The sequence below is a fragment of the Petaurus breviceps genome, unplaced genomic scaffold (assembly GCF_028583685.1).
Source record: "Petaurus breviceps papuanus isolate PSGF00001 unplaced genomic scaffold, PetGlider_PUasm1.0 90604, whole genome shotgun sequence".
Lineage (NCBI taxonomy): Eukaryota > Metazoa > Chordata > Mammalia > Diprotodontia > Petauridae > Petaurus > Petaurus breviceps.
Genome location: NW_027187285.1, coordinates 3,293,092 through 3,307,060, shown reverse-complemented (window position 1 = coordinate 3,307,060; position 13,969 = coordinate 3,293,092). Strand labels below are relative to the sequence as shown.

Below are 13,969 nucleotides of genomic sequence, written 5' to 3'. Positions count from 1 at the left end.
GTGGCTTTAGATGCTCTCCAGTCTGCCACTGAGAGCGCACGGAGACCACAGGTGGGCGGTGGCTGTGTGAAAAGGCTGACTGAGGAGCCGCGGGAGCTCGGCCGCGACCTCCTTTAGTCCTGGTCCTCATCTTGTGGAGGAGCAGATGTACCCCTGCACCAGAGCGCGCGTCCCTTCCCCCGGGTGAGCGCCAGTAGGAAGAGCAGGAGACCCGGGCCGGCGGAGGGCTGTGGACACTAGTCGCTGGGGAGATGGAGACGCAAGGGAGCCCAGCGAGGGCTGAACCAGGAGTCAAGGAGCCGCAGCTGCCCAGTCAACTGCTGCCCGAGCTGTACGGCTTCGTGGCTCGAGTGCTGTTTTACCTGGCTCCCGTCTACCTGGCCGGCTACCTGGGACTGAGCCTCTGCTGGCTGATCCTCGGAGCCTTCCTGTGGATGTGGTGGCGCAAGAACCGGCGCTGGAAGCACTCGCGCCTTGCTGCTGCCTTCGAGTTCTTGGATAATGAACGGCAATTAATCGGCAAGGAGCTCCGAGAGCAGCAGCTGCCAGCCTGGGTGAGTGAACGGGGCTGGAGCTGAAGGGGCATGCACTGAGTTCCCGAGGAGAGAAAGGAGAGGGAAAGGGGATTTCAAAGCGTGTCGGAGCTGGAAACCAGCTGTCCAAAGGACCTTCGAGAAGCCAGCTTCTCTCCCTTATTTTAATCAAGGAAGGAAACAGAGACTCAGAAAACGGACTGTGATCTGGCCAAGAACGCACAGTCTGGTATAGGGAAGAATACTCAGAGGGAGGGAGAGTGGAGGGGGCTTGCCGCAGCCTCCACTTGTTTTGGTTTCCTTCCCTTTCTTATCTAACTAGTTCTGAAGTGTAAATTTAGTCAGCCTTTAGTTTGGTTTTGCTTTGCTTGCTGGAAGGGAAAGCTTTCTCCTTTACAGAACATACTTTGCATTCATTCATTATGTATCCACCAGGCATACAAAGATGTGTCAGGCTCTCTGGGTTCTCAAGTTTTCCGTCTAGCTAGAACAGAAAGTTTCCACAAGGTACCTGTTGTAAAGGCAAGGTGTGCTGGGAGATGAGAGGAGGGAGAGGTTGCTCCCCGATCTTTGGGTGACATTCCTCCGCTCCTCCCTCTCTGGGAGCAAACATCTCATCTCAGTTCTTTCACACCTTAGGGCTTCTTCCCCATTCCTTGCTACTGTGAAGGCTGGCCCCAGTGTTGTTTTCCCCACCTCTAGTTCAAAGAATAATATTGGATTTAGAATTGGAAAAGATCTTAGAGCTCCTTTAATCCAACACCTTCATTTCAGGCATGAATAAACCGAGACCCAGGAGAAGGGAAATGACTTGCCCAAGATCATGCCCAAGATCCCAAGGTAGTAAATGGAAGAGCTTGGATTTGAAACTAACTCTGACTTCAAATTCAGTTTTCTTTCTACTCTGCCTTACAGGCTTTATAAGGCAGAAACGGGGGGAAAAAATTAAAGAATTGAAGGCCACTGGATTACAAAAGAAAAAAATTAGTAGTGGGCAACACTCAAGTAAAAACCATATCAATTTTCAGCCAAAATTATTCTTGTTGTTTGTTTTATTTTGTTTTTTGAAAGGGAAATCTGAAACTTTTGTATCACTCATTTTAAAATAATTAAAGGAAATGGACTTTCATAAATATAACCCCCCAAAATCTCAATTTCGTGGTATAACCAGTTAGAAGACTGAGATAAAGCAGAGATGGAGAGGAAGGGAATAAATGGAACCCAACTCAAAATGGGTAAGCTTCAAACCTGTGGGTTGGATGGAGGTAGACAAGAAAGGAAGAAAGAGAAGCTCATACTCCAGGACCAACATTGAGAGAGCAGCATGGGATAAGGCCACATGCTATATAACCTCCCTCTGCCCTCCTCCCCAGTATTCCAGCTCCATTACTTGATACAAACTTACACTCTGCTGGGTCTCATTGACACTCCCAACTCTTCTTTGTGAAACCTTTCACCTCAAAGTGTCAAGCAAAACTGAGGTAAGGATTATCCTTTTTGAATCCTGAGAACCTGCACCTTCGATGATGTTTATTGTGGAGATAGAGGAGTGAGTGGCCAGTAGACAATTAAATTCGGCCCAAGGCAAAAGGTTTTCCACCCTTAAGGTAGGATCTTAGCTTCTGCATCATCCAGTCACCTTTATTTTGTGGAGTTTTCTCCTTAAACAGATTTGCTGTGTAGTCCCTGGGGTCATTTGTACCTTGGGCTTTGTGGTTGGGCAGCTTTCTAGATGGGACTGTGTATCCCTGAGATGTTCCTTCTTGCTGAAGTTAAAACAAATGTCTAATATCAGTATCATCCCAGGAGGAGAGAAAATAGAATCCAGATGGCTACCCAGTGGGGAGATTTTCCTATGCTATAATGGCCCATGTGGTCAGACCTATTTTTAGAACTATGGAAAAAATCTGATACAAGACAAGCAATTGATCAGTAAACATTTATTAATTACCTACTGTGTGCCAGGCACCATGCTAAACTCTGGGGATACGGAAAGAGGCAAAAGACAGTCCCCACCCTCAGTGAGCTTGTGATCTCACAGGGGAGACAACATGCAAACAGTATGCAAACAAAAATCAAGGGATATATGGGAATATATCAAAGGATAAATGGGAAATAATTAATGTAATAATTTATAGAGGGAAAGACTAGAATTAATTAAGGGAGGTTGGAGAAGACTTCCTGTAGAAGGTAAGATTTTAGTTGGGACTTTACTTGTGAAGCTAGGGAGGTCAGTAGCCATAAGAGAGGAGGGAAAGCATCCCCAGGCAAGCAAGCCAGCCAGAGAGAATGCCTGGAGCCAAGAGATGCTGTTGAGCTTTTGCCTTTATCTGCATCATTAATATCCTTCTAGAGCAGGATAAAGTCACAAAAGATAAAGTGACCCCCGACCCCTGTGTGATGTGATCATAGATTAAGAAAGGGAAGGGATGGCGGCTAGGTGATGCAGTAAGTAGAGCACCAGCCCTGGAGTCAGGAGGACCTAAGTTCAAATCCGGCCTCAGACACTTAACACAAAAACTAGGCGTGTGACCTTGGGCAAGTCACTTAACCCCAATTGATGTCCAAAAAGCAAAAAAAAAAGGGGGGGGAAGGGACCTTGAAGGTCATCTAGTCCAGAACCCTCTTTTTACAGAGGAGGCAACAAAGGCCCAAAGAGATTAAAGTGACCTGCCCAACACGGGTGCCAACTGCCAGCATCCGAGTTCAAACCAGGTTTTCTGGCCCCAAATCCACTACTCTTTTCTCCTACTGCATGCCATTAAAAGTGATTGTTGGGGATACACATGCACTTGGTCTCCAAATCTCGGAATGGTTTTAGGGCAAATAAAAGGAAATGCTTATTTACAATGTGTGTGGAAAATGTATGGAATCCTGTTTCTTATAGCAGATATTAATATAGAGGCCAAAAATATAAATAAGTAGGTTCAAGAATAGTTTGGGTAAATGTAGCAATAATACGTCCACAATGCTAGGCACAATGGAAAGAGGGTGGGGCCTGGAATCAGGAAGACTCATCTTCCTGAGTTCAAATCCAGTCTCAGAAACTTACTAGCTGTTGGTCCTGGGTAAGTCATGTCACCCTGTTTGCCTCAGTTTCCTCATCTGTAAAATGTACCAGAGAAGGAAATGACAAACCATTCTAGTATTTGCCAAGAAAACTCCAAATGGGGTCACAAAGACTCAGACATGACTCAACAACAAAAATATATTCTTAAGAGGAAGGCCTTGAATTTTAAATAACTCTTAATGGAGGGTGTCTGATTGATTATTTTTACTGCCACCTGTTACGGTACTGGGATGGTTATTGTCATTCAGCTCTTAGTTATTTGTTCAAATCAGAGAATTTTAGAGTTGAAAGGACCCTTCCAGCCCTCTAATCCTACTTCCTACACAATGTGAGAATCCCCTCTGCAATTGACATCCCTGACAAGGGATCATCCTGGTTTTTCTTGGACTTTCGGGAGTGAATATATATTTTTCCATCCAACATATCTTTTTCTTTGGTTTGTTCAGGCTGTTGGCACTCCTGATACACATATGTAGTTGTATTGGAGGATATTATGATTTAGCTGGGGAGGCTGAACACACACATGTGAAAAGTAAAAATAGTGATGTAGGCAGTAACTGAGTGTCAAAGGAACGGTGCACTGGCTAGGGGCAAGACAGAGCAGTGTCAGCTGGCAGCAATTGGGGAGGCTTCAGTCTTAGAGCAGCTGGGGTTTGAAAGATGACTGGGATTTGGTTTGACCCATGATGATGTTGGTGCTCATATTTCAGTCTCTGAAACAGCTAGTTTTTCTAATTTGGGAGTTCACAGGGAGAGAAAAAAAACAATAATAGCAGACATGAACATAATACTTTTAAAGCAGGAGTTCTTAGCCTGGGGTCAGTGGAACTCCAAGGGGTCCATGAACTTGGATAGGTAAAAAAAATACATCTTTAGTTCAATATATTTTGTTTCCTTTGTGATCCCTTGTATTTTATGCGTTTAAAATATTGTTCTGAGAAGTGATCCTGAACTTCCACCAGACTATCAAGGGGCTTCATGATACAAAGAAGGTTAAGAGTTCCTGCTTTAGAAGGTTTCACATTAGCTCATTTGAGAGTTAACAACAATCCTGTGAGGTAATTACTACAGACTTTACAGATAAGGAAACTGAGATATGAAGTGATTTGTTTCATGGTCACCAAGCTGGTGTCAGGGCTGGCATTCAATCTCAGGTCTTCCTTATTCCATATCTAGGGCTCTGTCTACTTTATCACGTTACTTCATAAAGTCATTAGGAAAAAATAAAGCAGGATTTTTCCCCTTTTTTCTCAAATTCTGAACCTGACACGTCAAAGGTGAGACTTGAACCTCAGTCTTCCTTACTTGGATGCTTGCCCTCAATCTTCTGGGCTGCCTTTTGGGATTAATGGTTGGGATTAATTTGGAGTCTAAGTACAACTACCTTTCCTGTATTGAAACTTTTTACAGGTGATGGCTAGAATGGCCTGTGCAGGAAAAGGGACAGGCATCTCACCATCAGGCTGCTCCAAACTGACAGCTATTTGAATTTCTGATGAAGGCAGGAATTAGCCCCCAGGCCCCAAAGATCAAATGTTTAGAGCTCAGCTAGAGACAGAGGCTGTATCTCCGGTGGGTAGGCATGGAGTGCCAGAGTCAGAGTTCAAACCAGGTGCAGTGGGTGCTCTCTTCCCAGATCTATTATCATTGTGTTCCATCTCACAATGCTGAAGCTGGACTAAGAAACTTTCAACCACAAATGAGATCATCTTCTTTTTTGCAGACACAATGCTGTGGTTTGAGAGTGGGAAATGAGTCTGAATAGAGTATAGAACTGGGAACCAAGCACTGGCAAAAGAATTCATGAACTTAAGCTGTATTTGCGTTGCTTCTGGAGGTTAAGATCTAAAAAATCTCCAGTGCCTTGGATATAGCTGATGCATAATAAGATGTTTGTCGTATTGAAGTATGAGAAGAGGAAAGGTCCTGGGCAAACTTACAGTCTGGTTGTGGAAATAGAATATTCACACGTGAACAGTGAAAGAAATCTTTCAGATCGGGGTTGGGGGAAAGAAGGAACATTTTGACTAGCTAGGAGTACTTTATGGTAAAGGTGAAACTTGAAGGATGCCCAATTTGTAGAGAGAAGATGAAGAAGAAGCCTTTGGAGTATGGTATGAAAAGAAAAAAAAAGCAGTGAGGCAAAAATGTGGAACGGTTCCCTGGGGGCAGCTTTGTGGTGCAGTGAACAGAATACCAGACCTGTAGTCAGGAGGACCTGAGTTCAAATACTGCCTCAGACTGTATTAGCTGTATGACCTTGGGCAAGTCACTTAACCTTGATTGCCAAGAAACAAACAACCAAACTAGGTTCTCTATATGTTGATCTTAATTGAATTAAGTTCCAGTCTGTTTCTCCCAGGATTGTGGGTGCTTAAGGATCAGCTATGATTATTTCTGCTGAAGAGTTCAGACTCAAGAGGAATTGACAGGCAATGCTTTGTGGGTTTTTTGCCATTCTCCAGTTCTTGGATACATTCTCTCGATCTTTCTGCCTCTTTCTTTCTCTCTCACCTCTTCCTTCGTGCCATCTGTCTTTATCTCTAGAACATCATGATGGAAGGTGAGATACCTTTTAATTCTATAATCTGTACTTCTTCCCTTCCTTCAAGCAGACAAAATCCTGAGTGTCTTTTCCCCCCATTAAGAGTCTGAGATTCTATAGATCTTTATTTTGATATATTTGGGGGGGATTTCATCAATGCAGAGTTATTACTATTGAGGATATGTCCTCTACCATGGCAGACTAGAAACTATTTTGCAACTTATAGAGTATGGCATTGACTAGTCAAGTACCTGCTGGAGCTACACAGCCAGGACTCATCAAAAGGGATGGGACTTGAGCCTTGGTCTTCCTTGCTTGGGTGCTTGCTCTCAGTCTGCTGGGCTGCCTCTTGTAGACTTACATATTTGGAATTATTCTGGAGTCCAAATACAACTACCTTTCCTGTATTGATACTTTTCTTAATTAAAGAGGAAGTAAAAACAATTATGGCTTTTTACTGACTTGGTTGCTCAGTTAGATCATAAAGCTCGATCCTTAGAACTCTGGGGTCTCTTTTTAAAAGGCAAAAACAAAAGATCTCTCTATTTGGGGAGGCTTAGACTAGGTGTGGTTCTGTTTGGTGTAAGGTAAGCAGACTTAGATGACCTTTCAAAGTCCCTGAGAATTTATAATGAAAATCTAGTTAACTTTTAGGTTGGGCCTAAAGGGATAGGTAGGCAGCTTCATCATAACAACTTTTTAGTTACGGCATCATAGAACTTAGAGCCGAAAAGGGAGCCCAGAGATCATAGAAGGATAGTAATGATGATGTTAACTAACATTTATATGGCACTTTAAGATTAAAGGTTTACAAAGCACTTTTACAGATCTTTATTTAATCCTTACACCTTTGATAGGCAGGTGCTATTATTATTCTCATTTTTACAAATGAAGAGACTAGGGTCACACAGCTAGTAAGTATGAGGCCAGATTTGAATTCAGGAAGTTGAGTCTGACTCCAGGCTTGGTAGTCTATCCACTATGCTACCTTATTGCCCAGGGTTATACAGAAATTAAGTAGCAGAGCTGGGATTTGAACCCAGATCCTTTGACTCCTGAACCAGTATTGTTATCACTACTCAATCCTCTTGTTTTAAAAACTGGGAGACTGAAATTCAGAGAGATTAAGGGACTTTCTCAGATTCATACAGATACATATAGAGTCTCACTCTCCTACTTCAAACCTCAAATCTTCTGACTCCCAAGTACAGCACGGTTTTCCCTATACCTTGGGTCTTGTTCCTCCACATCTCAGTGATGCCTCATGAAATAATTGGCAACAAGATGTGTATTTGGCAATAAATGTGATGGAATGTGGGCTTCTGATCCTCTGATGCCAACGCCAAACGGATTGAGACTCCTCGTGGCTCTAACCTGAGGAATGGAATTTTACTTATGGCTTCTACTCCTTCCTACTGTATGTAGTAAGTCACATACTGCCAAGTACTCTCAAGCAAGTTCCTTTATATATAACAATGCCACCAATAATAACATAGCTACCATTTATGTAGCGCTTTAGGGTTGGTAAAGAACATTATAAGTATCTCATTTCAGCCCCACAACTGAGGAAATGGAGGTGGGGAGACTTGTTCTGAGGTTATTATAAGAGTCCAGGTGGGTGGTGGTGAGTTTTTAATGAATGCCTGTACTCAGGCAGTGATTGGTTGTTGTCCTTCGCGCTCAAAGAGAACCAAAAATGGCATTATTATGCTAGAGTCAAGTTTCAATGTGTCTGACTGTGATCAATGTGATCAGACCAATATGAACTCGGAATGCTCTACGACAGGTTGGGCACAAATTGTCTGTGTGAACAATGGGGATGGACTCTCCAAATCTGTGCATCCTGCTTTCCTTTGAACTGTTTCAATTCTGCTTTGCTTATAGAGCACAGCGCCTTCTCTGATGTGGGTAGTCCTCATGCTGGGTAGTCGTGTGCCACATCTCCCTTGTCACACGATCAATTCCCGAGTTCTTAGAGAAACCTTCAGTGTCCTTGTATCATTCTTCTGACCACCATGTGAGTTCTCCATAAAATAGTCTTTTTGGCAAGTACACATTTTGCATTTGAACAACATGGTCAGCCTGGGGGAACTGCCTTTTCTGAAGCAGAATTTGGGTGCTTGGCAGTTTCGTTCAAGTAAGGACCTCAGTGTCTGGTACCTTATCCTGCCAGGCGATCTTCAGAATCTTCCTAAGACAATTCAAATGTAATTCACTCGGGCAGTGATCGTGGAGACAGAAAGGAAGGAAGGAATCCTTGTGAGAAATGTTGTAGAGGTGGAATCAATAAGACCTGGTAACTGGTTGTATATGAGAGGTGAGGGAGAGGGAAGAGTCAAAGATTACACCCAGATTATGAATGTAGGAGACCAAGTGGACAGTGATGTTACCGACAGAAGGAAGAGCAGGTTTAGTTGGAAGAACGATGGGCTTATATTTAAATGTGCTGAGTTTGAGGTGTTGATAGGACTTCCAGGAAGAAAGAGACATCCTGAAAGCTATTGAAGGCTAGGGCCTGGAGCATAATTTAAGTCATCTGCAGAGTGGTGTGATAGAAGCCTGGGGAGGGAGGAAGAGGGGAAGGAGAAGGAGGAAGAGGAGGAAGAGGAGGAGGAAGACGACAATGACCATGGCAGACCTCTTGAGAAACAATTCTACTAAAGGGGCAGGAAGATGCTGATGTGTTAATAGAGACAGAGAAGGAAGTTAGGAGATGTAGGAAGAGGAGGAGAAACAGGGGAGTGGGGTACCTCTGACTCTGCAATATGAAAAAGTGTGCCTTACAGCGCTTCTTACTGTGGGCACACATGGAGTCATGGCCACAGTTTAAGAAGTGCTGAAGAGGTCTGAGTAGAAAAAGTTTAAGAAGCCGTGGTTTAGAAGATGTCCAGTGATGTCCTAAGCTGCAGAGAGCTCAAGGAGGTGGCCTGAAAAGAGCCACTGGATTTGGTAATTAGGAGCACTGATAGAATTTTTCTTCAGCACTTTCAATAACAAGGTAAGGAAGGAAGCCTGATTACAAGGGACTGAGAAGGCTGGGTAGTAAGGAAATGAAAGCATTGCATGTAGACAACTTTTTCAAGAAATCTAGCAAGCAAAGGGAGGGAACCATGGGACAGTAGTTTGATAGCCTAAAAAAATCAGGGTGGCTAGGTGGTGCAGTGAATAGAGCACTGGCCCTGGAGTCAGGAGGAACTGAGTTCAAATCCAACCTCAGACACTTAACACAAAAACTAGCTGTGTGACCTTGGGCTAGTCACTTAACCCCAATTGCACTCTAAAAAGCAAAAAAAAAAAGTCAAGTCAAGGATTGGGGAGACCTGAGCAAGTTTGTAGGCAGAAGGGAAGTAGCCAATGGAGTCAGAAAATGAAGATGAGGGGAGGCAAGAAAAGAAAAAGTAAGATTAAGGTCATAGGTAAAGGGACCAGCTTTAAGGAATTGTAGGGCTATATTTTCTGTGATTAGAGTGAAGAAAGGAAGAGTTGGTCATAATGTCAAGTTTTGAGGAAAATGGAGGAAATTAATATGGAGTGGTCTCAATTATCTACATGAAGTAGGAATGTCCTAAGTGTATGGTGGAGGGTATGGTTGGTGGAGAGAGAAGAAAATGGTTTTCAATCGTTGTTTTCAAGATGGAGATAAGGAGTTGATCAGGATAGAGTTCTGACCTCCCTTTCTAGGTTTATCTTATTTCTATTTCTCCTCATATACTCTGATCCAAAGTAGATTACTCGAATGCACACTATACCTATTTTTGTCCTGCCTTTTCTCATGTCCATGCTTTTATTCACACTGGGAACAGAAGGGACTCTCTACCATCCATTCCTCAACCTGCTTTAGCCTGATCCACTTAGGAAAGAAGACCTTTTTATAAAAATCCAACCAGGTGCCACCTCCTCCATGAAGTCTTCCCAGCCCTCAACCAAACCACCCCTCCCCAGGGGAAAATAATCTCACCCACCTCAAATTTTTGCATAACATTTTACCTAGACTTCTCTTCACTGTTTTGTTTTTAGAAAGCAGGGTTTTTTTTTTGACATTTGGGAGGAAATAAGCAAAAGTTTATACTTAATACAGTACTGTACAGCTTTCCAATAGCACTTTTCTTACAACAGTTGTGGAAGGTACAAAGTATTATTATCATAAGCAAATTGATGCCTAGAGAAAGGAAAGTGTCAACATAGCTTTTAATGCTACAAAACATGCTTTTCCACCCCCAACTGCAGAATTTCATGGTAAAATATCTTCTTGTGATGTTGTAAGACTAAAGAATTTTGATGGTCATTTAACACAACTAGTCATATTAACACAATTTCAGTGTGTAATGGTAAATGGCCTTCTTTTGTGTCTGGCGGCTACAGACTTCCCTTATTGGTTAAAAGGAATAGTCAGTGTCATTGTTCCCTGGAATTATTGAGTAGCTACTACCTTCGATATTTTGGGTTCATGATTGTTCATCTATTGCTATGTATCTGTTCAACAAATCAACGTGATAGATGCACATAGGGATTTGTGTGTGTATGCATGTGTGTGTGTGCACATGCGCGTGTGTAATCCCTGGTTTCATTGTATAAGGAACTCAGGTGTGGAAGTTGTCTCCACTGATTCAGCACCCCCTTTATAATTTTTAGCCTAAGAGAGATGCCTAGAGAATTGATAAGTTAGGTAATTTTCCCATGGTCACAGCTCATATTACTGGAGACAGCAGAAGGTGCACTGGGGTGGTGTTGGAGGACATGTCTTCCAAACCTAACCCTGCCAGGGACTGCTTGGGTGACTTTGACCTTGGGAAAGTCACTTAATCTCTCAGGGGTTCAGTTTCTTCATTTGTAAAATGAAGGGGTTGGATTAGATTACTTTTTTTTAAATCAATTGGGGTTAAGTAACTTGCTCAAGGTTACACAACCAGTTATTTTTTGTGTGGGTGCCAAGTATCTGAAGCCAGAACCTATCCCGGGTCTCTTGATGCCGGGGCCGACACTCTTACTCACTGCGCCACCTGGCCGCCCCAATCAGATGACTTCTAAGGACCCTTCCAGCTCCAAATCCTATGTGTCAGAGGAAAGATTTGAACCCAAGCTTCCTGACTATAAAGGCAGTCCTTTATCCATGACTGTTTACTGTCTCTCACACTAGGATGTTTTTTTTTTAAACTGATTTCCTTTGTGTAACTTTGGGAACTCTGGAGAGAAAATTTCCTCTGCTGGTGTCAATCCGTATCTGCTCTGTCCTAGAGAGTTACCTTGTACATCCAGTGGTTAGGTTACTTGCCCAGGGTCATATCAACTTTGTGTGTCTTCCTGATTTCAAAGCCAGCTCTCTGTTTACTAAACTACTTGTCTCTCTCATGCTGGGAATACAAAAGATAAACAGAAAACAGTTCTTGACCTCAAGGGTCTTACATTCTATTGGAAGATCAGAGGCTGAATAATTACTGTGAGTGTTTGAAATACAGGAAAGTGGTGGTAGGGGAAAATCAACATTTTTTGGTACCTCTTGACACCAGTTGACATACTTCAGATGTCTCTCATTCCCAATAGCATGCCAAAATACTTTCTCTAATTTTTCAAGCATGTGTGATTTCAAGAGAGGAGTATAATCTCTCTACCAATGCAGGTACTAACTTCTCTGTGCCTTAGTCCACTGATTCATCAGTTCATAGAATCATAGATTTCAAGCTGGAAAGGACTACAGAGGCCATTGGGTCCAACTTCTCCCATTTTATTTTATTTCAAATTTAATTTTTTTAACAAAAATTGATTTGTATGTCTCTCCTACCTTTCCCTATACCACATTAGAAAGGAAAAAAATAATAACAAAATCTTTGTAACAAATATGTATAGTTAAGCAAGACAAATTCTCACATTGACAGTATATGTATCTATATATATATTATACCCATATATCATATATATGTGTGTGTACATACATGTATTTGTGTACACATGTGTGTATATATGTGTTTATATATGTATAAAATTCTGCATTACCCTTTTTGTGGTTGGCTATTATGTTGATCAGAATTCTTAGGTCTTTCAAGGTTTTTTGTCTTTATAGTATTGTTTTTATAGAAATTGTTCTCCTAGTTCAGTTCACTTCACTCTATCAGTTCATATAAGTCTTCTCAGGTTTTTCTAAAACTGTCCCTTTCATAATATCTTATATTCAATAGAACAAAATACTGTAGGATTCCCTTAAATTCATATATGTCAATTTATCCAGTCCTTACCCAGTTGATGGGTAGGTGATCCCTGAGTTTCTAGTTTGTCACCACAAAAAGAGATTCTATAAATATTCTTGTATATATGGCTCCTTTTCCTTGTTCATTGATCTCCTTGGGGTGTGAGACTACTAGTGGTGTCAATGATCAAAAAGTATATATCATTTGGTAACTTTCTGGGCATAGTTTTAAATTGTTTTCCAGAATGTCTGGACCAATACACAATTCTACCAACTGTACTTTAATGTGTCCATCTTCCCATAGACGCTCCAACATTTGCCATTTTTCTTTTTTGTTAATTTTGTCAGTGTGATAATGATCTCTTTATTTTACAGATGAGGAAACTGAGGTACGCAGAGGTTAAGTGACTTGCCTGGTTGTTATCCCCAAAAGCATTTTATTACACAAGGCCAACCTTTTGGTGTTGAGATCCTCCACACCTAGCTAAGCCAGTACTAAAAGCCTTTCTAACCTGAAAGAACTTGCCTAAAGCCCATAGATATGAACTATTGAAATCTCAGGGCCATCTTCATATCATAATAAGGTATCAGAGAAAGAGATCGTGAGATCACGTCCTGGCATTTTCACCTGCTTGTTAATGTGACAGACAAATCACTTAAACTCTTTGGGCCTTAGTTTCCCCATCTGTAAAATAAGGAGATTGGACAAGAAGACTTCTGGTTCCAACTCTAAATACATGGCCACCTATGACTTCAGTGAAGGTGCAATGTTTATATGTCCCACAAAAAGTTCATGTCAGAAAGTCATGTTAGCTCATGTGGAAGAAGCAATTGTTATAATGACTAATTACCCAGGGTTTAGTCACTTTTATAATGCTCATCACAAACTGGTTTTATGCATCTGTGTGTCATGTGCCAGCCCATTAAGCTTATTGCCATCACAACAGTAAGAGTCTTTGTTATATAATCTCTGATTGATTTTAAGATGAAGAGATCTCTGTGTGTGTGTCTGTTTTATAGACTACACTTTAATATATTAATGTGGTCTTTGTCAGAGGGAAAGACTGATTTTTTTTTTACATTAATACTTTAGAAATTGAGAAGAATGGATGGGGATTAGGTCAGGAAGGACTGGATTCAAATTCTGCTTCTGACTCCTAATAGTTATGTGACCTTTCTATAGTCACTTAATCTATCAATGTCACAGGTAATTATAAGAATTAACTTGTAGCTTCTCTGAATAATCAATGAAGTCACTGGGCTAAACTCCCTTCATTAACTCCCCCCCCCAAAAAAATTAGTAATTAGGTTTTAGTACAGTTAAGATATACCTTTTCATGGAAAAAATGGGAAAAAAAGATATATCTTCTTAGGCAGCTAGAACATGGGTTCGCAACCTTTTTTCACTCCTACCCTTCGGCTTTCTGTAAAACTTCCCATATCCTCTATTCAATAGAAAAGGAAATGAATTTTGAATTTTTCATGTATACAAGAAATAAAATAAAGAATTCGATTAATTTTCATAGAATAATATACTTTAACAAACATTCACCATGTTCCTGGAAAAACATCTCTTATTGCCTGGAGGTGTGGGTACCCAAGGTTTGGAACCCTTGATAGAGAATGTTTGAACTGGCTAA

General features: G+C 41.5%; 1 protein-coding gene across 1 annotated transcript in view; it reads left to right on the top strand.

The window, feature by feature from the left end:
• The first annotated feature begins 23 nt into the window (after positions 1–23).
• Positions 24–13,969, top strand: part of ESYT3 (extended synaptotagmin 3) — a 90,829-nt gene continuing 76,883 nt past the window's right edge. Inside the window, exon 1 of the mRNA XM_069063885.1 lies at positions 24–554. Coding sequence (XP_068919986.1) covers positions 252–554 — 303 coding nt within the window. The 5' untranslated portion in view covers positions 24–251. The remainder of the gene's footprint in view (positions 555–13,969) is intronic.